Genomic DNA, 22,597 nt, shown 5'->3' with positions numbered 1-22,597 from the left:
TTGTCAGCTTAAGGCACAGTCTTAGTTTCTTTTCTGTAAAATAAAGTATTTGATGTTGCTACGCTAATTGGAACTACTGGCTTATCCTGGCTCAGCACAATGCAAACATTACTTAGGCCTCGGTGCGCTCCAGTCTATTCAAATTCCCCCCAATAATTACCCAAACCTGGAAATCTTTATCCAGACAAGCCACGTGAGATCAAGTGGGACGCTCCCCTGCATGCGTGTAAACATCCCACACTTCCTTAGAGACAAGTGTATTAATCAGGTTTTGGAAGGCTCTGTCCGGCGCTCACGCATTCAACGTGCGTAACCAGACAATTCACGCACGCACACACGCGCCCCCGTCGTCTTGTTCTCCTGTTGTCCCTTTAAAAATCCGAATCCAAGGCCAATGATTTATCAAACTCCTATTATCAAGAAAATGTCACAGGAAGGGCACCTTGCTCTGCACTGACGCAAACCCCACTCTTTCCCACGGAGCTATAGAAAAGCTTTGCAGTTGGTACTTTGCGGAGCTACAACCAGTCCGCTTCTAGTCGTCTCCTCATCGGGTTTTTTTTTCCTTTACAGCTGTTTCCAGCCTGCTGGCAGAGCTCTGCAAAAAATGGTAAGTGTTCCAAACTAATTCGTGTAACTATTCTCCTGCAGTTTCATCTATCTATCCTCTGTCATCTGAGTGTATTCTCTTCTGTTTTTATGCTAATCTGGCACTTTTCTTGCAGGGGGGCACTGTTTAACGCTTTCAGGCGCTCGAGCTGTCCGTGGTGCTGAAATGCAGCTGTGGTTTCACACTGAAAAACTTTAACCGCCTTTTCTCTTCTGTGTCACCTAACCTTTTTATTTCTTTATTTCCGTTTTTAGAGAAAGATTTCAATGGGAAAGTTAACATTTGGTTGATCATGTCTATTTTTGTAACCTTTTTTTTTCTCAATTTACTCGCTTTCTACAGACTTAAACGGAAGCCAGGTAGTTAGTCCCCCGCTAAAAACACAACTAAGAAAACAACAAATCGGTCAGTAATTTTTCTTTTCTTTTAAGGATTTATTCCTGTTGCCCCCCCCCCCCCCCCCCAAGTTACATTTCAGGGGAGTCATTTGTAATTCCACGCCCGTGGTCTGCTCACCGCTGGTAACGCCGGCGATCTTGCATGCCTGCGGGGAGAGCGAAGCCACCGAGAGACCCGCAGCAGCTTGTCTATTGCCCATAAAAATCAGTGGATGTGTGTGGCTGAATGACATGAGGGGGGAAATGGGGCGTAAAATTAAAGAATCTTGCAGAAAGCGAGAACCGGAGAAGCAAAAGCAACCCCCTCCCTCCAACAAGCACAAGAAGCACTTTCTCCACACACACACACACACACACACACACACACACACACACACACACACACACACACACACACACACACACACACACACACACACCCGGCAGACATTGAGCTGAAACTATGGAGCGACCAGAGCCACAGCATACAACAGAAAAGGGAAAGAGCGTAATTTTTATTATGATTTTTTGTTTGTTTGTTTGTTTTTAGTCCCAGAGCAGCGATGGCCTGCAAACGCCTGCTGGTTTCATGGTTTCTGCCCTGCTTTTTCCTTTTATCTCGCTGATCTGTCGCTCCCATATTCCAGGATCTGTCTGACCACAGAGACATGGCCAAACAACCGGCCAGCGCTCCCACCGGCTACATCCCTGCGCAGCAGTCCGACGGAGCCGCGGGACTTACAGGAAACAAACCGGACAACACGGCAGCGTGCCCGCCGTCCACTCCTCGCCATCACCCGGCGCCTCAGCCGCCGCCTCCTTGTAACGAGCGCAACACTTTTTGTCCCGCGGAAAATAAACCGGGGGAACCGGACAGCAATAAAGAATACGGGACGTTTAAAAACACCCCGCCGGCCGTCCCCGGATCCGTTGCCGTTAATTCGGCCTTGAGGAAGGATTCCATCGGTTCGGCCCGCGGGGGGTCCGCCCAGTACGGCGACCCGCTCCGGGCCACCGCTGAGCAGAACAACACCGCAGGCAACTGGACGTCTATGAGCCAGACCACCATCATACTGGGAACAGATGGGAACACGTCTGTTCAGCCTGGAACCGTGGCGGGGGTAAGTCAGCTAAATGAACCGTTACCTTAACGGAGGGCGGCCGCTGTGGAGGCAGGTGCGGTGTGGATGTGTTTCCGCTCGTGGCTGATCGGAGAGCTGACTGGATTAACCTGCTGCCTCCAAACAGGGGGACAGTGCCACGCAGACCTTTAGTAATATCTCTGCTGTGAATAACAATCTGTGGAACTCTAAAAAAATGTGGTAGCTACCCCAGGCATTGATTTGTGACGGACGTGTTAAGCTGTTCATTTGTAGCCCCAGAACTTCTGAGCTGAATCAGAGGATTCTTTAAAAGTGGATCTTAAGAGGGAACCGTCATTGTGAGGACAGACCGTGGGTTCGTTGTCGGGATGCTTAAACAGTATTGTCTGATACATAGTTCGTGGTCTTTATTTAGTTATTTTTCTTTCATGCACCGGTTCGGGAAAGCCTGTATTGGGAGTGAGAGTGGTTCATTCAGCGTATGCAAAGATTGTAAGCGCGCGGAACGCCCACAGGTGTAACAGACTATGGTGAACCTCTTCGCAGTGATACCGGGTTGAATCACGCATGTGTTGTAATTTGGGTGGACCCTGAGCTATTTGCTGTCCTTGATTTGCGCAGCGTCTGTTCTGATGCTCTGCAGCAGTCTGCGGTGTCTGATCAAAACTTTAAAAACCGCTTATGTCAGCTAAACATGAGGAAAACAAAGCGCGCACACTGGGCTGTTTTGTTTATTCACGATTAGATCGCCCCTTTAGACATAAACCTATGGCTGTTTCCGGTGTTTTTTATTTTTCTTATTATTTTAGTTACAATTCTAAACTTGATTTGTGCTTGGTGGTGATAACATGGTTAATGAAAAAAAGAGAACTGAATCATACTCTCGCGGTATTCTCGGTGTTCCCTGCCCACACTTGGTATGGCCCAAAAGCCCAGGTGTTATCCGGCTGATAGACAGCGCTGTATTACAGGAGACTGCGGATTGTTTCCAATCCCCAGGAGGGCATCCCCCACCACCCCTACCATTTCACACGCTCACACTTACAGAAGCAGACACACAGACACATTCCCATGCAGCGCAATGTTTGTGAATCGGAATCTATATATTCAACACAGTCTATTTCCTGAATCTGATAAATGAGGTTCTGCTGTGTAAAAAAAAAAAAAAAAGTTCTCCTGAATCGATCCTCAGGAAATGTTTTTAATCTCCGCATGAAATTCCACGAAGATTTCCAGCGGTTTGGTGGAGGTAACGGCCCTTAAGCGTAGCAGAGGATGAGACGAGTTACGTGTGTAAGCTTTGAGAGCCGCTATGGAATTCTGATTGTCGTGTGTAAAACGGAACAAAATTAAAACATAACGAACACAGTGAACAAAATGTAGATGGCCCAAAAAAAAGTGTTTTGGATCGGATTCGTCAACATTTTGTAAATAAAAATGTTCCAGATTTTCAGTCAGCATGATGAATGTGGAAAAAACGCGCTTTGATCAGTGAGCATGTAATATTATTGTCTGTAAAGGACAATTCCCACCAGAATGATGAGTTACTCTTTTTAATTATGTATTTATAATTTGTTTTTAAACTAGAGAATGCTTTTTGTTGATGGGAGATGAGTTAGCCTGAGTGCTTCTTCTTGTGGTTACACTTAGCTTTAAAAAAAAAAAAAAAAAGATTATTATTACTTTTTCAAAACATTTTAGAGACTCAGTGTTTTCCCCCCTCAGGTTAACGAAGATGATGACGAAGGGGGAGATGAGAATAAGGCCAGAGGAAACTGGTCTAATAAACTGGATTTTATTCTGTCCATGGTTGGCTATGCAGTGGGACTGGGAAACGTGTGGAGGTTTCCTTATCTTGCCTTCCAAAACGGGGGAGGTAAGACTTTATGTGTGTGTGTGTGTGTGTGTGTGTGTGTGTGTGTGTGTTTTAAATAATAAAATAAAAATTTCAGTCAAGGCCGGAATTAGCCCCATTCATTCCTTTATCCTGTTAGGCCTGTAAGCATGCGAATGCTAAGAGAACTATGTTGAAAATGAATTAAAAAATAGGTTATAGTGCTGGGATTTCCTCTGGTGGTGCGCAGATATAATGTGCTTGCATCGCAAGCAAAATCGACTCTCATTATTTTAACTGGCATTCTTGTCCTTGTTATAACTGCTTTATATAGGAGTTATTATCAAATAATATCCTTAAATGTTGCAGAAGTCATTAAAAGCTGCCGTATGTTTTTCCCCATATGCCGAATGTTTTTTTTTTAGAAGCAGCCAAGTACACACTTCACGTTTGATGATTTTCACTTTATTCCATAGTTAGGTTCAGACTTTGGTGCTTCTGAAACTCCGCTCTGTAGCCTGGTCTTTAATTCCCCGCAGGAGCTTTTTTGATCCCCTACCTGACCATGCTGGGCATCGCTGGGATCCCAATCTTTTTGTTGGAGGTTTCCCTCGGCCAGTTTGCAAGCCAAGGGCCAGTGTCAGTGTGGAAATGCATCCCCGCTCTGCAAGGTAAACTGGCCCATCTCCTCATCTTTAAGAAATATAATTTTAAAAAAAGAAATAAAAAAGAAATAAACATATAAAACCCAAATAAAAAATAAATACATTTTATAATCACGAGTTCTCCACTTTCCTTAAGAGTAATTTATCTATTTCGTCTCATTTATTTATTTTAGGTTGCGGGATTGCCATGTTGATAATATCTGTCTTGATAGCCATATACTATAATATTATAATGTGCTGGACACTGTACTACCTGTTCGCTTCGTTGAAGGGCTCACTGCCATGGGCTAACTGTAGGAATGAGTGGAACACGGTGGAATGTAAGGACAAAGACATGCTGCTGTTAGGTAAGACACACACCTTCACACACACATACACACACACACACACACTAGAAAAGCACCCCACTCTCCACAATACGCAATGCGTCATGCCTCCCTCAGCTAAGGTGTCCTGCAGTATAATGAATACTGACCTGTGATCTCTGCGGCGTTTCACTCTGAAAAATACTTAAACTTAAGAGCACCCAGTTTGTTTTCTATATGATCCGGTTGGATTGTTAGAGACCAGTAAAGTAGGGGATGAAGGCCCCAGGGAGATAAAATCCCACCTGAAACACGCTATATTTATATCTTCGATTATTCTTTTGTGTGATTCTGTCAGATTAAAGCATTGCTTCATGTTTTAAAGCTGCAGCATGGGGCAGAAGCAGCCTGTTAGTGGTCTGACACTGAATTAAACTGTGGATAAAATTATGTTTTAGCAAAGAAAACATAAAAGCGGAGAATCGAAGGCGTCTTGGCGTCGATTTGCATCGAATAAAAGTCGAAAGAGGCTTCACTTTGTGTAATATTTGCCTTTAGCGATTCTGTGAATTCAGCACAAAAACTGCTTGCTTGACAAATTTACTGTACAGGCTGAGCTGCTGCAGTGCTGCAGTGAGCCCGAGACTGACCCCTGCTGGATGAAACGGGAAGGCCTATTCGGGTCTGCATGTCTGCGTCTTTTGAATGATGAAGCAGACAAGAGGGAGCAAAAACGTGAACTATGTAGCCTGACGTATGTTAATGTGTTTACATATATGATTTTATCGTGTGGGTGAGCGAGGTCTGAACAGGTTTGCAATGCAATGCACAAGCTCTGCAAAAATAATCTGTTATATGCATACTTTAATGTTTCCCTTTTATGCCAAAGAGATGTGGATATATTAAAATATGTATATGGAGTAATATTACACTACAATGTAATTTTTAAAGCTATATTTGTGGCCTAGGGTCATAAAGGATTCATGTCATGTCATCGCATGTTGTCCACTGAGTGCCCCCCTCCAAAAAACGAACAAACAACAACAACAACAACAACAAAAAACAACAACGAGTTGCACAAGTGTGCAAAGCGCAATTAAAAAAACGTCCTGAATCATTAAGGCCCAGTTAATATAAGCTTGAAATGACTGAAAATAGAGTCATATAAAAAGCTTAAACCTACTTCTGTCTACCTTGTTTGCATGAAAAAAAAATATAAATAGTGAGAACAGGGCTCAGAAACATTTATTTAATCATATTCAGCAGTGCAGGATTTTAACAAATACAAGTGGAAGAAGTTTCCAGTGAGGCTACACTACACTGTACATTGTATCCATCTGGCCTTTTCCTCCCACTTCTTACTCACATCCATCTCTTCACCCCAATTCAGAGTGTGTACCTGAGCGGGCAGTAAGTTGTGTCCCACAGCAGCTCTCTGCCAGCCTCTCCAAGCTGACGTGTATTGATTTCTGATTGGAACAGACTCATGCATCCTGCGGGACAGAAACATCACGTCCATCAAGAACTCCACTTTCTGCACGTTGGCAAACACAGCGGGAAACCTGACAAAGCTGCTAAACATGAGTATGGATGGAAACAAGACATATGTCAGCCCCAGCGAGGAATACTTCAAGTGAGTGAATCCTCTGGCCAAAATAAAATGTTGTTTTCAATTCCTGAAAAAAAGATCTATACACTTTTAGCCAGATTTAAAAAAAAAATAAATACATTTATGACTGGATGAAAGACAGAATCTGATATTTTTTTAAAACCATTCTCTGCAGTTCTCAAGCCATCAAAAAAGTGATCATTTTGCTTCAGTAAAAAGTTCATGGACACTTAGATAAGGTTTATTCCTAATAATTCTAGTTTTATATCTTCTTGTTTTATATTTTGCATTTCCTTTTAATGTGACAACACACAAGTACATGTCCAGATAGTTGCCTGAAGCCACAAATTAATCTTTTAATTTCATACCCCACAAAATCACCCACATAGGAGATATTCACGTAAAACACTGCAAAAATAATCTCAAAAATGTACAAAAAAGTACAGCACAATAATAATAAAAAAAAAGTCCTGCAGCATTTTATGAAAACATGTTTATGTACACTTTAACAACAATATAAAGACAGAAAAAGCAGAAGGAAAGAAATCAAGTCCGGAGTGGGGTAATCGTACTGTTTTCCATATACAAGGAAAAAACTGTACAGAGACTTTGTAGTTCTCTCTTATTGCACTCATTCAGCTTAATATCTTTAAACACAACGAGGCTATCCTCGCAATATATAATTAATGATGATTTATGGAGATTTGTGTCAAAAGTTGGGCAAAAAAAAAACAACTTACATAAATCTTACATCTCTGGCAGACCCTCTGACATGTTTGGGACTCTGTAATAAATGACTCGGCAAAATGAAAAAACAAACAAACAAACAAACAAAAACAAAAAGTGTCAGCATGAACTTTTGATCTGCATTGTTTTTTGTTTTTTAGACTTAACCTTTCTGTTTGAATAACACCTGCAGGTACAATGTGCTGCACATTTCCAAAGGGATTGAATATCCAGGAGACATCCGCTGGCCTCTGGCCGGCTGTCTCTTCTTGGCCTGGCTCATTGTCTACGCCTCTTTAGCCAAAGGAATCAAGTCATCGGGAAAGGTAACAAACTAAAAACAAAACTAAAACCTGCCTTCCGATGTCTTTCTGCTTGAAGTTTGAAGCTCAGAAGACATGCTGCTATTAGTTTTCCTTTGATTGCGTTCCCTTTAATGATAATATCGCCACCTAGTGATGAAGTATGTGACACACAACCTTTTATGAGGAAAAAATGTCATTTCCAAAAATGTAAAAATAACGCAGATCTGAGTTTATTTCCAAGAAAAATTTCATATGCAAATACCCAGAGTCTAGAGAAACGCAAAACAAGTGCATTATATTGTGTTTAATAAATTATCTACTTCACAGCGATTCTTTTAAACTCCGTGTTTGAGTTTTTTTCTCTCGTAAGAAATACTTAAATGTTACTTAAAATAACTGAAAGCTATTTTCTTAGTTTAAAGAAAGCAAAAGAAGGAAAAAATAAATACATAAATATATAATTTATAAATATATAAAATGCTGTTCAAGCCCAGGTGAATGTTAGAGCTGCTTTAAAAAGACAGTCTTATGGTCTCAGACCAAAACAACACCCAGAAACTGAATAAAGTTGCGATTGTTGTATTGTGGTGCCCTCTGGTGGACATAGAGATGAGCTGCAGCACACATAAGCCTGTCACTGTGGAGTGGAGCTTCAGGCCTGTGTCAGAGGTTTTTCTGTAATAATTGTAAACTTGGGATTTTTTTAGTGTACAAATTCCTGTTTGCACCACAATCTGGATCAAAAGTGATCCTAATATAATCCTAATATATATGTTAATAATAGTGTTTTTTTTTGATGAGAAACAGCTAACTCTTGAAAAACTAAATGTTTAAAAGTCCACACACAAAGAGAGGGATATAAATGATCTTACAAAGTTTACTGACTTTGACCGTTTTATGAAAAAAACTGTTTTATCTTTGCATGTGTGTGTGTGTGCTGATGTTGCTCATTTCTTTTCTTTTCTCATTAGGTGGTGTATTTCACCGCCACGTTCCCTTACGTGGTGCTCGTCATCCTCCTGATCAGAGGAGTGACCCTCCCCGGTGCGGCTGACGGCATCCTCTACTTTATCACACCAAAATGGGAGAAACTAAATGATGCAAAGGTAACCAGAATTTCCTCACTGAATTCTACAAACACTAAAGTACAGACAGAAAAGAGGCCTTCCAGTTCTTGCCCTTCTCCTGCAGCTGCTCCTCTCTCCCTCAGGTGTGGAAAGACGCTGCCACTCAGATCTTCTTCTCCCTGTCGGCTGCTTGGGGCGGCCTCATCACGCTGTCTTCTTACAATAAGTTCCACAATAACTGCTACAGGTAAACACATAAAAGGTAAACTATGCTTCTGGCAGACAAATTCCACCTGTCACCACAGATGCATGACGCTATGTCTGAATGTGTCTGAATGTCTGGTAGGATGAAATGTCAGTAATAAATGTGACTTTTTGCAGCAAGCTGTTTCTTTCATTTTCTCTCAATTTGTTCTTCCTGTGCTTTGTTTTATCGCTAAAGTAATCCACAGCATTTGAAGAAAAAAAAATGCAAAAGCCTAAATGTGTGAAACTTTTTTGATTCACAAGAAATATATATATATATATATATATATATATATATATATATATATATATATATATATATATATATATATTTACTCCATGCAGTCACAATATCTGCACATTAACTGAATATACACATGGTTCATTACTATAAATGAAAGCTTAGTAGTATTATCCACTATTATATATTTGCCAATTGTGTTTTTTAAATGTTGTACACAAGACAGGGCTCTAAGTATGAGAGCATCAGAGACATTATCAGAGGGATGTGACACTCAGATCGATGAAATGTTTGAGAATTCAGTTGCCGTAAAGATGGTGAAAGAAGTTTGACTTCTTATGAAAAGCTTTTCAAATCATTACTCTGTGGCAAAGTTGGCAAACATTAATAAACAAAAAATCCAATTTGACTCGATGGTAATGAGATTTTTATGTTCCAGTGATCATTTTAATTCAAATGAATTTAGGCAATGCTTCAAAATAACCGCCCAAATAAGTGCCAAGAGACGTTGCAAGATGGCTTCCTCATCCCGAGACCTGGTTCTAGAAGGACTTTGGCACCACTGGACAGTTTTCATATTCATATTTCTATGTTTTAAATACTTAAAAACTCTTGAAGTCACAACAAATATATTTGCTCACTTCACGTTTCTCCTTTCTCTTCTTGTTTTCCTTTTCATTGCAGGGACACTATCATAGTGACATGCACAAACAGCGCCACCAGTATATTTGCTGGGTTTGTCATCTTCTCTGTCATTGGTTTTATGGCACATGAGTTAAAGGTGCCAATAGAGAAGGTGGCTGATGAAGGTAAGCTCCCAAACTGGCCGGCAGTAGCATGAGGTCAGCACCGCTTTTATCTGCACTTGAGACAGTGTCTATGTATTCCTATTGAAATACCATACATGTAGTATATATGTTTGTCTGTGTGTGTGTGTGTGTGTGTGTGTTAGGTCCAGGTATAGCTTTCGTGGTGTATCCAGAGGCTCTGACCAGACTTCCCCTGTCTCCTTTCTGGGCAATCATCTTTTTCCTTATGCTCCTGACCCTTGGCCTGGATACTATGGTAACCTTTACATCCTCTTAATACTAATGAAAAAAAAAATCAAGTTCCAAGTTTAAATATGAGCTATGGCATTTGGAAGTTATAGCTGGAAACAGGCAAACAATTTGCCCATAAAATGACTTTTAAGTAACTCTATTTGAACTTACATGTTAAAGAACATGAAACATCACTTTTAGTCTTTGCTCTACTGCTGGAGTAAAATCCTGCACAAGCTCTCCATCTGCTAAAGATGATGTCAGTCTTCTTACCCGAATCTGAGCAAGACATGCAAACAAGAAAAGAGTTTCCTTTTTTTTTTAGCCAGTTGGTGGCAGAAGAGCTCCACACTACCTATGAAACCAATCATCACCCTCTTGTCCACCACAGTGTTTGCGTAGAGGATGAGATGATCTTGTTCTTGTGCTTGAGAGAAACATCTCTCACCTCATCTCTCAGTGTGTTCGTCTTTGATTGTCTTCCTCGCCCTGTTTCCTCACATCTTAGTGCGTCCCAACTGAGATGGAGGCAAGAAGGAGAAATGAGGAGAAAAGGCTTGAGGGCAACACGTATTTAAGAAAAAGTGACACTCTCACTTCTGAGCAAGATTACAAGAATGTTAAAATATTCGTTTTTTTTTAAATTACAAGCACAAACGAGGAGCACAAAGTTTGATTTTCTTTATTAACGAATATAACTTATAAATACAAAAGGAATATTTAGTAGTCTCTTTCTGCCAAAGCTTGTATAGTCCAGTTGTGTGTCACTTAAAACATAAAATGAAAAAATGAGCTGATAATGGCTAAAAAGCTCTGTGAAGTGCAGAGTTGGGGATAATTGTAAACATTTTCAAGCAATAATTAATATAAAAAATATGAATAAAAAGCGCAGTGAGGGGAGGTTGTTTCGTTCAAGGGTCAAGATTAGGGAAACCAATCTCGACCTTGATGCCAGTGTTCATTTTTAATGTGTAATGTGTTTGTAAACGAGGTGTCGTGAGACGTTGGTCTGTCAGGTAAATGATCTGTTTCTGCTGTGGTAGGTATTCAGGCCCACTTTGTTTTAATTTTGCTGAAGATCTCAAAGTTTGTGACAGTCAGAAACACGAGTCTCTTGACTTTTGTTTGCTCCGAGGTTAACATTTGGGTTTGGTAGCTGATGTATAAACACTGCACACTGCACACATTGACCCAATTAACATAATTACAAATGCACAGCACCCGCTGTGACTGATTTCACCTGAAGTGCCTGAGCTCTCCAGGTACTTGAACAGAGGGGAGTCTGTGTGATTGGAGTGAGTGAAACTAGGTTGACCTTAAAGTCTTGGAGCAACATCAGGAAGTAAAAACAACAATCAAATGTGATATGTGAACACAGTGCTTTACACTGTGGGTGATAAGAATTCATTTTGTTAACCATTCCATCACAGAAATGATGGAAAGATCAATCGTAATATTAATAAAACCACTCCAGCTGCAGTTTGAGCATATGGAGTGTGGAGAATACCAACAATAACTGCACAGATTTAAGATATAATTCATTTTCAGGAAGCTATTCTACACTAAAAATGTTTATGTCCAAAATTCTCAGTGGATAATGTAAAACATTACATTTAATGGAAGCTGACCAAATAATACTGAATTGATTAGTATACTTTCAGTTCATACCAAGCTTATTTTCCTTAATGATTAATTAAGCGTGTAAATAAACCATTGTTTTTATATTTTTCATTTGCATTTTACTCAAAATGCAGTACATCAGTTTTGGGCCCCTTTTCCCTTCAGGACTGCTTTAATTTTTCATGAATTCAACAAGTTGCTGGAAACATTTCTCAGAGATTTTAACATGACAGCTTCATTCAGCGTCAGCATCACTAGGTTTGAACTTCCGCAGGTTGTTTTGAACAGTTGTTGCCACATGATTGGATGGTTAGATTTTTGTGTCAAAAAGCAATAGCTTACAAAGTGGCCTGTGCCTTTACATTTTAAAAAGGAATTACAGTAAACAAAAAACCTATAAGGTTTTCATTTTAAACTATATATCTGTCTATGATATTGATCTATTGTAACATTTACTTACTTTAGATATCATTTACAATTTGTATTTGGAAATTGTTTTAATTCTTCTAATGTCAAAACAATAATTCCACTAGCAGATCCATAAATGTAAAAGTGAAAGACAAGTATACTGAAAAACTTCAAACGGACTATATTATTGCTCCATGTCAGCACTATGTTTTCCTAAAAGAACCCAAAACGGTTTCATTTGGACCCACTAGCCATGATATCGGTTACTGCGCTGAGTTATGCCTCACGCAGCTTCAGCGAACAAACACTTTTCGTCTTCGGGATGTTTTTAAAGTCCAGAGCACCTCCCGCCATGATCCTGGGTAAACAGTTCCTGATAAAACACAAACTCCTTCAAGTGCATTGTGATGCTCCTGAGCTGAGCAGAGGAGCAGAGGGCACAGTGGTGCATTAAGACACAAGTAAACAGTAACAGTAAATGATGATGTTACTTTGCCTTGGCAGCAGCAGCACAGAGGAGAGTGCTGCTGCTGTGGTTTTGTCGTGGAACGCAGCTCAGCAGTAATAGGCTTGGGATGTTGACGGGAAATTAGTTTTGGGAGCTCAGGAGGAAAAGGAAGAAGTGGGGAAGTGACAGATAGCTTGATGGCAGCGCCATTTCTACAATAAACTTATGCATACGCACACACTATACAACCCTCGCTCAATTTTCATGTTTATGTATTCATCCGCTGCTGTCCTCTGGGTTCCGAGTCCCTTTTACCATCATGTTACATTTGCAATTCTCTAGACAGGCTCATCCTATCAAAGTCTATCCATTGTAAACTAAATCCTTCATACTTATTTGTTTTCAGAAGTTCTTCTGCTCAGGGTTAGAATAATGTTCAGAATCAGAATCAGAATCAGAATGGGTTTATTGCCAGATGTTGAGGTTTACAACATTAGGAAATTGCTGCGGTGCTTCAGTGCAGACAATAAGAATTAAAGTGCTATGTAGAAAGAAAGATATGTGCATGAGATATACATGAGATATATACATGAGAATAAGAATTATGAGTGCTACGTAGAAAGATATATACATGAGTGCAGGTGGTGATCAGTGCCAGACATGAAATGATGCAGTGACACAGCGTAGGGTCATGTGTTAGTGGCGGGGACAATCATGTGGTTATTGTTCATGTGTCCCACAGCAGAGGGGAAGAAACTGTTCTTGTGGCGAGAGGTTCTGGTGCGAATGGACCGGAGCCTCCTGCCTGAGGGGAGCAGGTCAAACAGACTGTGTCCAGGGTGAGAAGGGTCAGCTGAGATCCGGGCTGCACGCCGCAGAGTCCTGGAGGTGTACAGGTCCTGCAGAGATGGGAGTCTGCAGCCAATCACCTTCTCAGCAGAGCGCACAACACGCTGCAGTCTCTGTTTGTCCCTGATAGTGGCTCCAGCGTACCACACGGTGATGGAGGAGGTGAGGATGGACTCGATGATTGCAGTGTAGAATTGCATCATCGTCCGTGTTGGCAGGTTGAATTTCTTCAGCTGCCTCAGGAAGTACATCCTCTGCTGGGCTTTCTTGATGACGGAGGTGATGGTGGGCTCCCACTTCAGGTCCTGGGTGATAGTGGTACCCAGGAAGCGGAATGAGTCCACAGAGGTGATGGGGGTGTCAGTCAGGATGATGGGGGGGAGTGGGGCTGTGTGCTTCCTGAAGTCCACAATAATCTCCACTGTCTTCTGGGCATTCAGCACCAGGTTGTTGTGGCTGCACCAAGACACCAGACGTTCAACCTCCCTCCTGTAGGCAGACTCATCCCCGTCAGAGATGAGCCCAATGACGGTGGTGTCATCTGCGAACTTGATTAGCTTGACAGACTGGTGGGTGGAGGTGCAGCAGTTGGTGTACAGGGAGAAGAGCAGAGGAGAAAGAACACAGCCCTGAGGGGAGCCGGTGCTGATGGTCCGGGAGTCCGAGACATTCTTTCCCAGCCTCACGTGCTGCTTCCTGTCCGTCAGGAAGTCAGTGATCCACCGGCAGATGGGATCAGGCACATTCATCTGGGAAAGCTTGCCTCGGAGATGGTCTGGAAGGATGGTGTTGAAGGCAGAGCTGAAGTCCACAAACAGGATCCTGGCGTAGGTTCCTGGGGAGTCCAGATGCTGCAGGATGAAGTGTAGGGCCATGTTGATGGCGTCGTCTACAGACCTGTTGGCTCTATATGCAAACTGCAGGGGGTCCAGGAGGGGGGCCGTGAGGGTCTTGAGATGGGAGAGAACTAGGCGCTCAAATGACTTCATGACCACAGATGTCAGAGCCACGGGTCTGTAGTCATTTAGTCCAGTGATCCTAGGTTTCTTGGGGACAGGGATTATGGTAGAGGACTTGAAGCAGGCAGGCACATGACATGCCTGCAGTGAGGAGTTGAAGATGCCAGAAAACACTGGGGCCAGCTCGTTTGCACAGTGTCTGAGGGTGGCAGGAAACACACCGTCTGGGCCGGGAGCTTTCCGAGCATTCAGACTCCTAAACTGCTTCCTCACATCTGCTTCATGAATATGAAGAGTTGTGGTCGGAGGAGGTGGTGTGAAATCCTCTTTTGTGTGGGGTGAGGGGGCGGGTGTTGCAGGTAAACAGTTTGAAGGTGGTGATGGCTCTATGGAGGGGGGAGAGGTGGGGGAATGAGTGTCCAAAGTGCCTCTATTGTTGGGGTCGTTGGAGGTGTGAAGGCTGCCTGATGGCTCGTCAAAACGGCAGTAGAAGTCGTTGAGGGTGTTGGCTAAGAGCAAGTCATCAGTGGAGTGGGGGGTTTTAGGCTTGTAGTTTGTAATATTCCTAAAACCTTTCCACACAGAGGCCGAGTCATTCTCTGAGATCTGCTGCTGCATCTTCTCAGAGTGCTGATGTTTGGCAATGTCCACTTCCTTAGTGAACCTGTACTTGGCCTCTCTGTAGCAGTCCCTGTCTCCGCTTCTGAACGCCTTACTCTTTTCCAGCCACAGCTTTTTGAGTTTAGGAGTAAACCAGGGTTTGTCATTGTTATAACTCACCCTGGTGCGTGATGGCACAATGCTGTCCTCACAGAAGTGGATATAGGAGGTGACAGTGTCCGTAAACTCGTCCAAGCTGTTAGAAGCAGCCTTCATTGTGTCCCAGTCTGTGGTCTCCAAACACGTGCGAAGCTCCTCCACAGCCTCGTTGCTCCACAGTTTTTTGGTCCTCACGACAGGTTTGGAGAGCTTCAGCCTCTGTCTGTACGCGGGGATTAGGTGGATCATGACGTGGTCAGAAAGTCCGAGTGAAGCGCGCGGCACCGCGCGATAGGCCCCGCTGATCGTGCTGTAGCAGTGGTCCAATGTCCTCTCCTCTCTGGTCGGGCATTTAATATACTGTTTGTATTTCGGAAGCTCATGGCTCAGATTGGCTTTGTTAAAGTCCCCAAGAGCAATGATGAGAGAGTCCGGGTATGTCCGCTCCGTGTGGAGAATCTGATCTGCGAGTGCGCACTGAGCTGCTTGCGCATCCGCGTCTGGCGGGATGTAAACAGCGGCCAGGATGAATGAAGCAAGTTCAGAAGTTCTTCTGCTCAGGGTTAGAATAATGTTCTTTATTTGTTTGCGAAATAAATGAAATTATGTGTTTATTGGATGAACCGAAGACAAATGCTGGATGCTAAAGTTATGACAGCAGCGGCCGCTTGGATTCAGATGAGGTAAACTTGCTGACTTGAGGCTTTTTATTTAGTGGAATTGCTGCTACGCCCTGGCCTGGGTGGACAATTGTTAGTGATTCTGTAGTGGAGCCAAGCAGGATTACTGTAAGCTGTTGCCAAAAGTATTAATATTAAATAGGAATCATAAAGAGTTGGCGATTGTTTTCAGCAAATGCAATGTTTGAACAACGTGTTTATTAAACATCTGCCATGGTTAAACACATTTCCTCCCTAGTTCTCTTTAATATTCCCCCCTTCTCATCTCCATCCCAGTTTGCCACCATCGAGACCATAGTCACCTCTGTGTCAGATGAGTACCCCAAATACCTGAGGAAACACAAGCCGATCTTCACCCTGGTCTGCTGCGTCTCTTTCTTCATCCTGGGATTTCCCATGATCACAGAGGTATGTGCTCTGCTGCACTCTGGGTTCACAGTGGATACTTGAGCATTCTCCTTGCACCCTCTGACTCTGACTTTGAATACAATGCCAATTTTTCTGCATGTCAAGCAAAGTTCTGGCCTTCAGATGTCAGGTGCAATGATTGGAACAGTAGGCTGAGTCTTATGAAAAGGAAGTTGTGACCGTGGACAAATCCAAGTGTCGGGTGACAGGAGGGATGACATTGCAGGATGAAGGCTGAATAGATTTTGTAATATTTTCTGTGTGTGTGTGTGTGTGTTTGTTACAGAGTGGGATGTACATGCTCCAGTTGGTGGACACGTTTGCGGCCTCCTATTCTTTGGTCATCATTGCTATCTTTGAGCTGGTGGGGATTTCGTACCTCTATGGTAAGTACACGAGCTGCCATGAAAGCTCACTTTAAGGCCACTCTAGGTTCAGCATGTGAAGTCACAGCTGTGATTTTTTCTTTCCACAGACAGTACCTTTAATCTGCATTCTGTTTAATGGTCAATAGGGGGCGACTGCTCTGGTTGCAAATGTAGACAGATAAGATCATAAGGACAGATTAAATTTGATCTAGTGAATACTTCTCTGATGATTTCATGGCCTTTTGGGCAAACTTACGGTTGCCAAGTTGTTATTTTATAAGTCTGTTGTTTTTTCAGTCAAACCAATAGGTGACATACCTATACCCACTTTTTTTTCATTTGTATTTCTTACATAAAAAGCCAGTGCCAGTTTGATTGTGTGTTCAGAGAGGCATATGCATATAATAGAATAATAAATGCAAGAATACCTTTCTCTTCTGAAAATCTAGATATCTGATATTGTGTGTGTAATTTCTTTGCTTTGACTTTGCTTCTGTGACACATTTCCACAGACAGCAGGGCCAAACTGTATAATCAGCCGAGAGACCCTAAAATATTACTGTCAGTGCAGGGTGCAGCAGAGAATGTTGGTGGTTTTTGAGGCATTTCTATTCCTGAACTTAAAATCCTTTGTCATAGTAAAACAGATAAAATCAAAATATCTTCAGGCTGTAGCAGTTTTAACAAGAAAAAAAAAATCAAACTGAAAAGAACAGCATAGTTAAAATAACGGGTTTCTGCATCTCAATTATGCGTATCTGCAAAAGGGGACAATCGTCCAAAGCTCCTTCGTGCTGGAAACGAATTCTCACTTGTTAATCCTGCGGTGACCACTAGGAGTCTCTGTTGTAATGCACAAGTCTCTGTCACACACACAGGCAGAGAGCTCAGGTGTGTATCAGAAGGCTGTTACCAAGAAGCAAAGCTCGCCTCCAGTTTGTCATCAGTGCAGGTGACATATTGAAATGATTGTGTGACTCTGCCACTTCATGTCACTCACAGTTATCCGTCAATAAAGGCAGAGGAATGAAGCCATCTGCTCACTCACTTTTTCCAGGGACCACAGAAACGCATTCACATGTGCTCATAAGGACAGATTGAATTTACCGATCCTTTTTTTTAAAGGGACGTTATCAAACCCAGGTCACACTCCATGCCTTCTCTCTGGAAACCACCCATTTCTCTTCTTTTATTTCTTCTCTTTTTTCTTCTTCCTTTGCAGGCCTACAGAGGTTTTGTGAGGACATTGAAATGATGATTGGTTTCCAGCCAAACCGATTCTGGAGACTGTGCTGGGCCTTTGTGACTCCAACCATTCTGACGGTATGTTTGTTTTTGCTCATCTCATTCCCTGGTATGCGCATACACGCACACTCACTCACACACACACACACGCTCACACACACACACACACACGCACACAGACACTCGTACACATGGGCACATATGAACATGTGCAGCCCAAAATGCCTCTATTTTCACTGTCTTCTTTCAAGTTCATTGATTTGCAATCATAAAGGAACAGAGGAGAAATTGCTCCTGTACTCAGAAATCGAAAAATTATTTCCTCCTTCACATTCCTGTCATATCACAGGTTCTCACGTTGATTGTCATTTCAAAACTGAAGCTGCCAAATTCCAAATGTGTCAGCGTTTGATCTGCACTGAACATGTACATGATCAGTAGAGAGTATACACATATCTCCAAAGAAACCTGTCTCTGTAAAGCTGAGAGTCTTTACGTAGAATTCTGTGTAGTCGAAGTTCACTACAAAGGCACGTAAGAGCTGGACACTGGCCAGCATTAATGTTAGTAGTCGTAATGGAAACTACTGTGCCTCCAAAGCAGAGGTGACGATGACAAATGGAGCAGCAGTCGAGGCGGCTGGCCATCTTGCTGCTCTCTCTCTCTCTCTCTCTCTCGAGATCACATTTCCTCCGGGAGCTCATTGATGCACAGCCTCCGGCTAACCTAGTTCTGTCTGCCATCTTTTCTCTGTTTGTATTCCTTTTGGTCTTATTCTAATCCTTTCAAACCAAATTCACTTTTTTATACTTTTTCCACCCCCCCGACCCACTCCTGCCTTTCCTGTTTTTGTACTCTCTGCATATAATACAACTAAAGATCTAATTTTCTCATTGATATAGAACAGCAGACAAAGTTTTAGCCTTGGACCCTGAGGTCAGTGCAGTTAAGCTACTACACAGTCCATACCAGTCAGTGCTGACAATCACTGCACAGTTGAGCAGCATCAGGTAACAGCAGTTGAAATACCGTGCTGTGACATTTCATCTAACAAATGTTTCTCGGATTTCCGGGCGTGTGCAGGGCATCCTGGGGCTGAGTCTCTACCAGTGGAAGGTGATGACATATGAGGACTACACCTACCCCACCTGGTCCATGGTTATGGGCTGGCTCATGGTCATCTGCTCTGTAATCTGGATCCCCATCATGTTCGTCATTAAGATGCACCTGGCCCCCGGCACCATCATCGAGGTAATAATTGTGATAAAACTGTCACGTAATGTTTTGGGTTTGTCTGCTACGCACACACTGTCCCACATGCATCTTTGTCTCTTTCTCTTTCTCTTTCTCTCTCACGCACACACACACACACACACACACACACACACACACACACACACACACACACACACACACACACACACACAGGCGCGCGCACTGTCGAGGAAATCAATAGTCTCATCCTTCGCTCATTAGCAGAGAGAGGAAGGCTGCAGGCTGAGTATTAATTTGAACATTTTTTCTGGGAGTCTTGTGGGTCTCTTTAAAATGCTTTGATTAATGGATGATGATGATGACGAACGGGCCTTTCTGGTCTAACATCTTTGTGCGCTCTGTATCTGACAGCAGCCTCTATCACACACCTCTAACGCTACATTTGATTTGCTTTGCTTTTCTTGATCATAATTAACGCGTAATCATCACAGTGTCAAATCCTTTTTCACCTCGAAATTCTGCACACAATGCCCCATAGTGACAAAGTCAAAAAGTTTGCTTGAAATTTTTGCAAATTTATTAAAAATCAAACAAAATGAAGCACATACACAAATCTTCACAGCCTTTGCCATGACACTCAAAATTGAGCTCGGGTCCTTCCTGTTTCCACCGCTGATCTTTCAGATGTTTCTACAACTTGACTGAAGTCCAGCTGTGGTAATTCAGTTGATTGGACATGATTTGGAAAGGTACACACCTGTCCACATGTAGTTCTTGGTCCCATCTCATTAACTGAGGCGAAGGCTCATTTTCCAAAATAATAGTGAACCCCAACACGCAGCCAAGATAACAAAAGATTGGCTTCAGGACCACTCTATGAATGTCTTTGAATGAACACCTCTTGAGAGATCAGAAAATGGCTGTGCACCGATGCTCCCCCATCCAACCAGGTTCTGCAAAGAAGAAGAACAAAAAATATGTGTGCAAAGCTTTTAGAATCATACTCAGAAAAATTTGAGGCTGTACTTCCTGCCAAAGGTGCATCAACAAAGTATTGAGCAAAGGCTGTGAATATTTATGGACATGTTAAATGTGCAAGAAGTAGCTTTATCAATGTGTTAAAAGTCAGGGCAAAAGCCAAAAAAAATGTAATTTAACAAGAGGCCAGCATTTGTTAAAGAGAGCAGTTCATGTATTATCGCTACCTGTAAGTGCTCTGTGTTTCCTGTTGTCATGCAGCGCCTGAAGCTGGTCTGCTCCCCTCAGCCTGACTGGGGTCCTTTCCTGATGAAGCACCGTGGAGAACGCTACCAGAACATGATCGACCCACTGGGAACCAGCTCCCTGGGCCTCAAGCTGCCCCCCAAGGACTTCCAGCTTGGTTCTTACCAGTAGCAGCCATCCTGACAGCACCACATCCACCACTTCCAAGCCCTGTAGGAGGCACTGGTGGGTGGTGGGAATCGTCTCCATCCCCACGTCTTCTCCCTTCTCTCTCTCTCCTGCTCTGTACTTAAGCCTTCTTTGCTTCTTGTCTTCTTTGCTTTATCGTGGATGTGGAAACAAGCTCCTTCTCTTCTTCCTTTATGTCTGCATCATGTCCTTTCTTCTCTCAGGGAGGAGTAGCTGCCCAAGTGGAGTCTACTCTTCCACTGCTGCTTTGTACACTCTTAATGGGCTACCATTGCCTCCCACACATGACCGCTGATTACTCCAGAACCCTTCCCAGGGATCTTTATTCCAAGAGAAAAATTGTGTCATAAAATGACACAGCTCAGACTGCACTTGCAATATTAGACTCACCCTAGTTGCTCCCTATGGAGTTGTGTGTATTTCTCTGTGTGTGCGCGCGTGAGTTTAAGTGTATGTGCGTGCCATCAAATTCGTGTGTACAGATAATGAATCATCTTGGTGCAAGCAGACACAGGAAAACAAAAAGAAAATTGAGCGACAGAGAAAAAAACCCCCCAAAAACAAAAAACGGCACAACGAGCTCAGTGGGGATCTTTGTTTGGTTCCATCTGTGTACAAAATTCCATCGGCAATACAAATAATATCAACTGCCTGGAAAGAAAAAAAAAACCACAATTTGCTCTGTTATCACATTTTGTTCCTATCCAGCAGTATATATGTATATTCATATGGGCTTCCACTCAGTCGCTATTGCTTTGTCAAAAATAGATTATAAGATCTGCAATTTGTGCCTCTTACATCCCGGTAGAGTAGCGAATGCATCCTGATTACTACTTTCCGTAGATACACTTTGGCCTCAGATGACTCTACAGTATGGTACAAACTTGGGTTTATTTTTCATTCTGAACCCGAGGGACCATTTGTGATACCCTCTCTCTTTGTCTATTTATTAAGTTGTATTCCTGCTGTATTGTCCTAGAATTTAAAGTAGCACATTCCTAACGTAGGAGTAGTCTAGCCTTCCTCTAGAAGGTGATAACGTGGCCATTTAACCTTCTAAGGTCTGAAAACCTAGTAGTCGCTATTTGTGCATATATTTTAGACGTGTATTTGTGAAAGTGCTAAGCCAGCTGACGAAACCTTCTTTCCAATATACATCGCATCAGTAGAGTAACAGTGTAATATATATATATATATATATATATATATATATATATATATATATATATATATATATATATATATATATATGTATATATATGTATATATATATATATATATATATATATATATGTATATATATGTATATATATATATATATATATATATATATGTATATATATATATATATATATATATATATATATATATATATATGTATATATATATATATATATATATATATATATAAAAAAAAATATATATATATATATATAGCAGTGATAGAGGTAGCAAGACAGGGACTCGCATTTGTGTGTCTGCGTGTGTGTGGGAGGGGCAGTAATGCCTCTCTGAACCCTAGTTGTGGAATATTTTGTACAAAAAAAAGACTTTCTTCAAGTAGTAAGCGTGTGTTGTTGTCCTGTCCTCAAAAAATTAGGAACTGCTGCTATATGTGAGCAGATGAAGATTAGAAAATGGCCTCCTTCTATCCTGGAAGTGTACTTTGTCTCTTGTTGTTTGTGGTAGAGCTCTTGAGACCTCTTTGTCATTTCAGACGTATGCCTCGCTTCTACGTGTGTCCTCATGAAAACAGGGTCTCAGGTATACTCGATCCCTTCAGACTACTCTGGTAGCTGTGGGAACAGTAGCAGCCAGTGCACAGAAAACAGCAGAGCCACCCCAGTGCTTAATTATAATGGGAACGGTGTGGAAGTGTGTTGCAAAAGGTCAGATAATCTCAATGCAGCACTGCTTTGGTTTTGCTTGCTGTTGCTTCGGTGCAATGAATATAAAAGATACACAAGTGATTTAGCCTGTTTTGACCAACCCTGTGCACTGCTAAAGGAGGGTCATTATGAGTCAAATTAATTAAAAAGAAAGTCACATTTCAAAACTGGAACTTTAGTAATTAGCTCTTGAAACAGTTTTGTTGAT

At 42.1% G+C, this 22,597-nt stretch overlaps 1 protein-coding gene across 1 annotated transcript; it reads left to right on the top strand.

The window, feature by feature from the left end:
* The first annotated feature begins 1,349 nt into the window (after window positions 1–1,349).
* slc6a5 (solute carrier family 6 member 5) lies at window positions 1,350–21,696 on the top strand. Its single transcript, XM_085460635.1, has 15 exons — window positions 1,350–2,108; window positions 3,816–3,966; window positions 4,464–4,595; window positions 4,763–4,936; window positions 6,377–6,527; window positions 7,423–7,555; window positions 8,506–8,640; window positions 8,745–8,848; window positions 9,773–9,897; window positions 10,041–10,153; window positions 16,128–16,259; window positions 16,546–16,645; window positions 17,850–17,950; window positions 18,956–19,123; window positions 20,327–21,696. Exons 1-15 carry the CDS (start codon window positions 1,656–1,658, stop codon window positions 20,480–20,482), a joined length of 2,328 nt encoding a protein of 775 aa, XP_085316761.1. The 5' UTR covers window positions 1,350–1,655; the 3' UTR covers window positions 20,483–21,696.
* Window positions 21,697–22,597: the final 901 nt, after the last annotated feature.

Source organism: Copadichromis virginalis, linkage group LG1, assembly GCF_057382275.1.
Source record: "Copadichromis virginalis isolate Kocher_CV1m ecotype Utaka linkage group LG1, C_Virginalis_male_GT1.1, whole genome shotgun sequence".
Taxonomy (NCBI): Eukaryota; Metazoa; Chordata; class Actinopteri; order Cichliformes; family Cichlidae; genus Copadichromis; species Copadichromis virginalis.
Note: the sequence above shows the minus strand (reverse complement) of the source record. Positions and strands in the feature narration are given on the sequence as shown.

What these genes read in the sequence shown, in the direction of transcription:
- slc6a5 (XM_085460635.1), top strand. Translation starts at nt 1,656, where the DNA reads ATGGCCAAACAACCGGCCAGCGCTCCCACCGGCTACATCCCTGCGCAG. An exon ending in GATTTCCCATGATCACAGAG is followed by an intron (nt 16,260 to 16,545) that starts GTATGTGCTCTG and finishes TGTTTGTTACAG; the next exon opens with AGTGGGATGTACATGCTCCA. An exon ending in GGGGATTTCGTACCTCTATG is followed by an intron (nt 16,646 to 17,849) that starts GTAAGTACACGA and finishes CTTCCTTTGCAG; the next exon opens with GCCTACAGAGGTTTTGTGAG.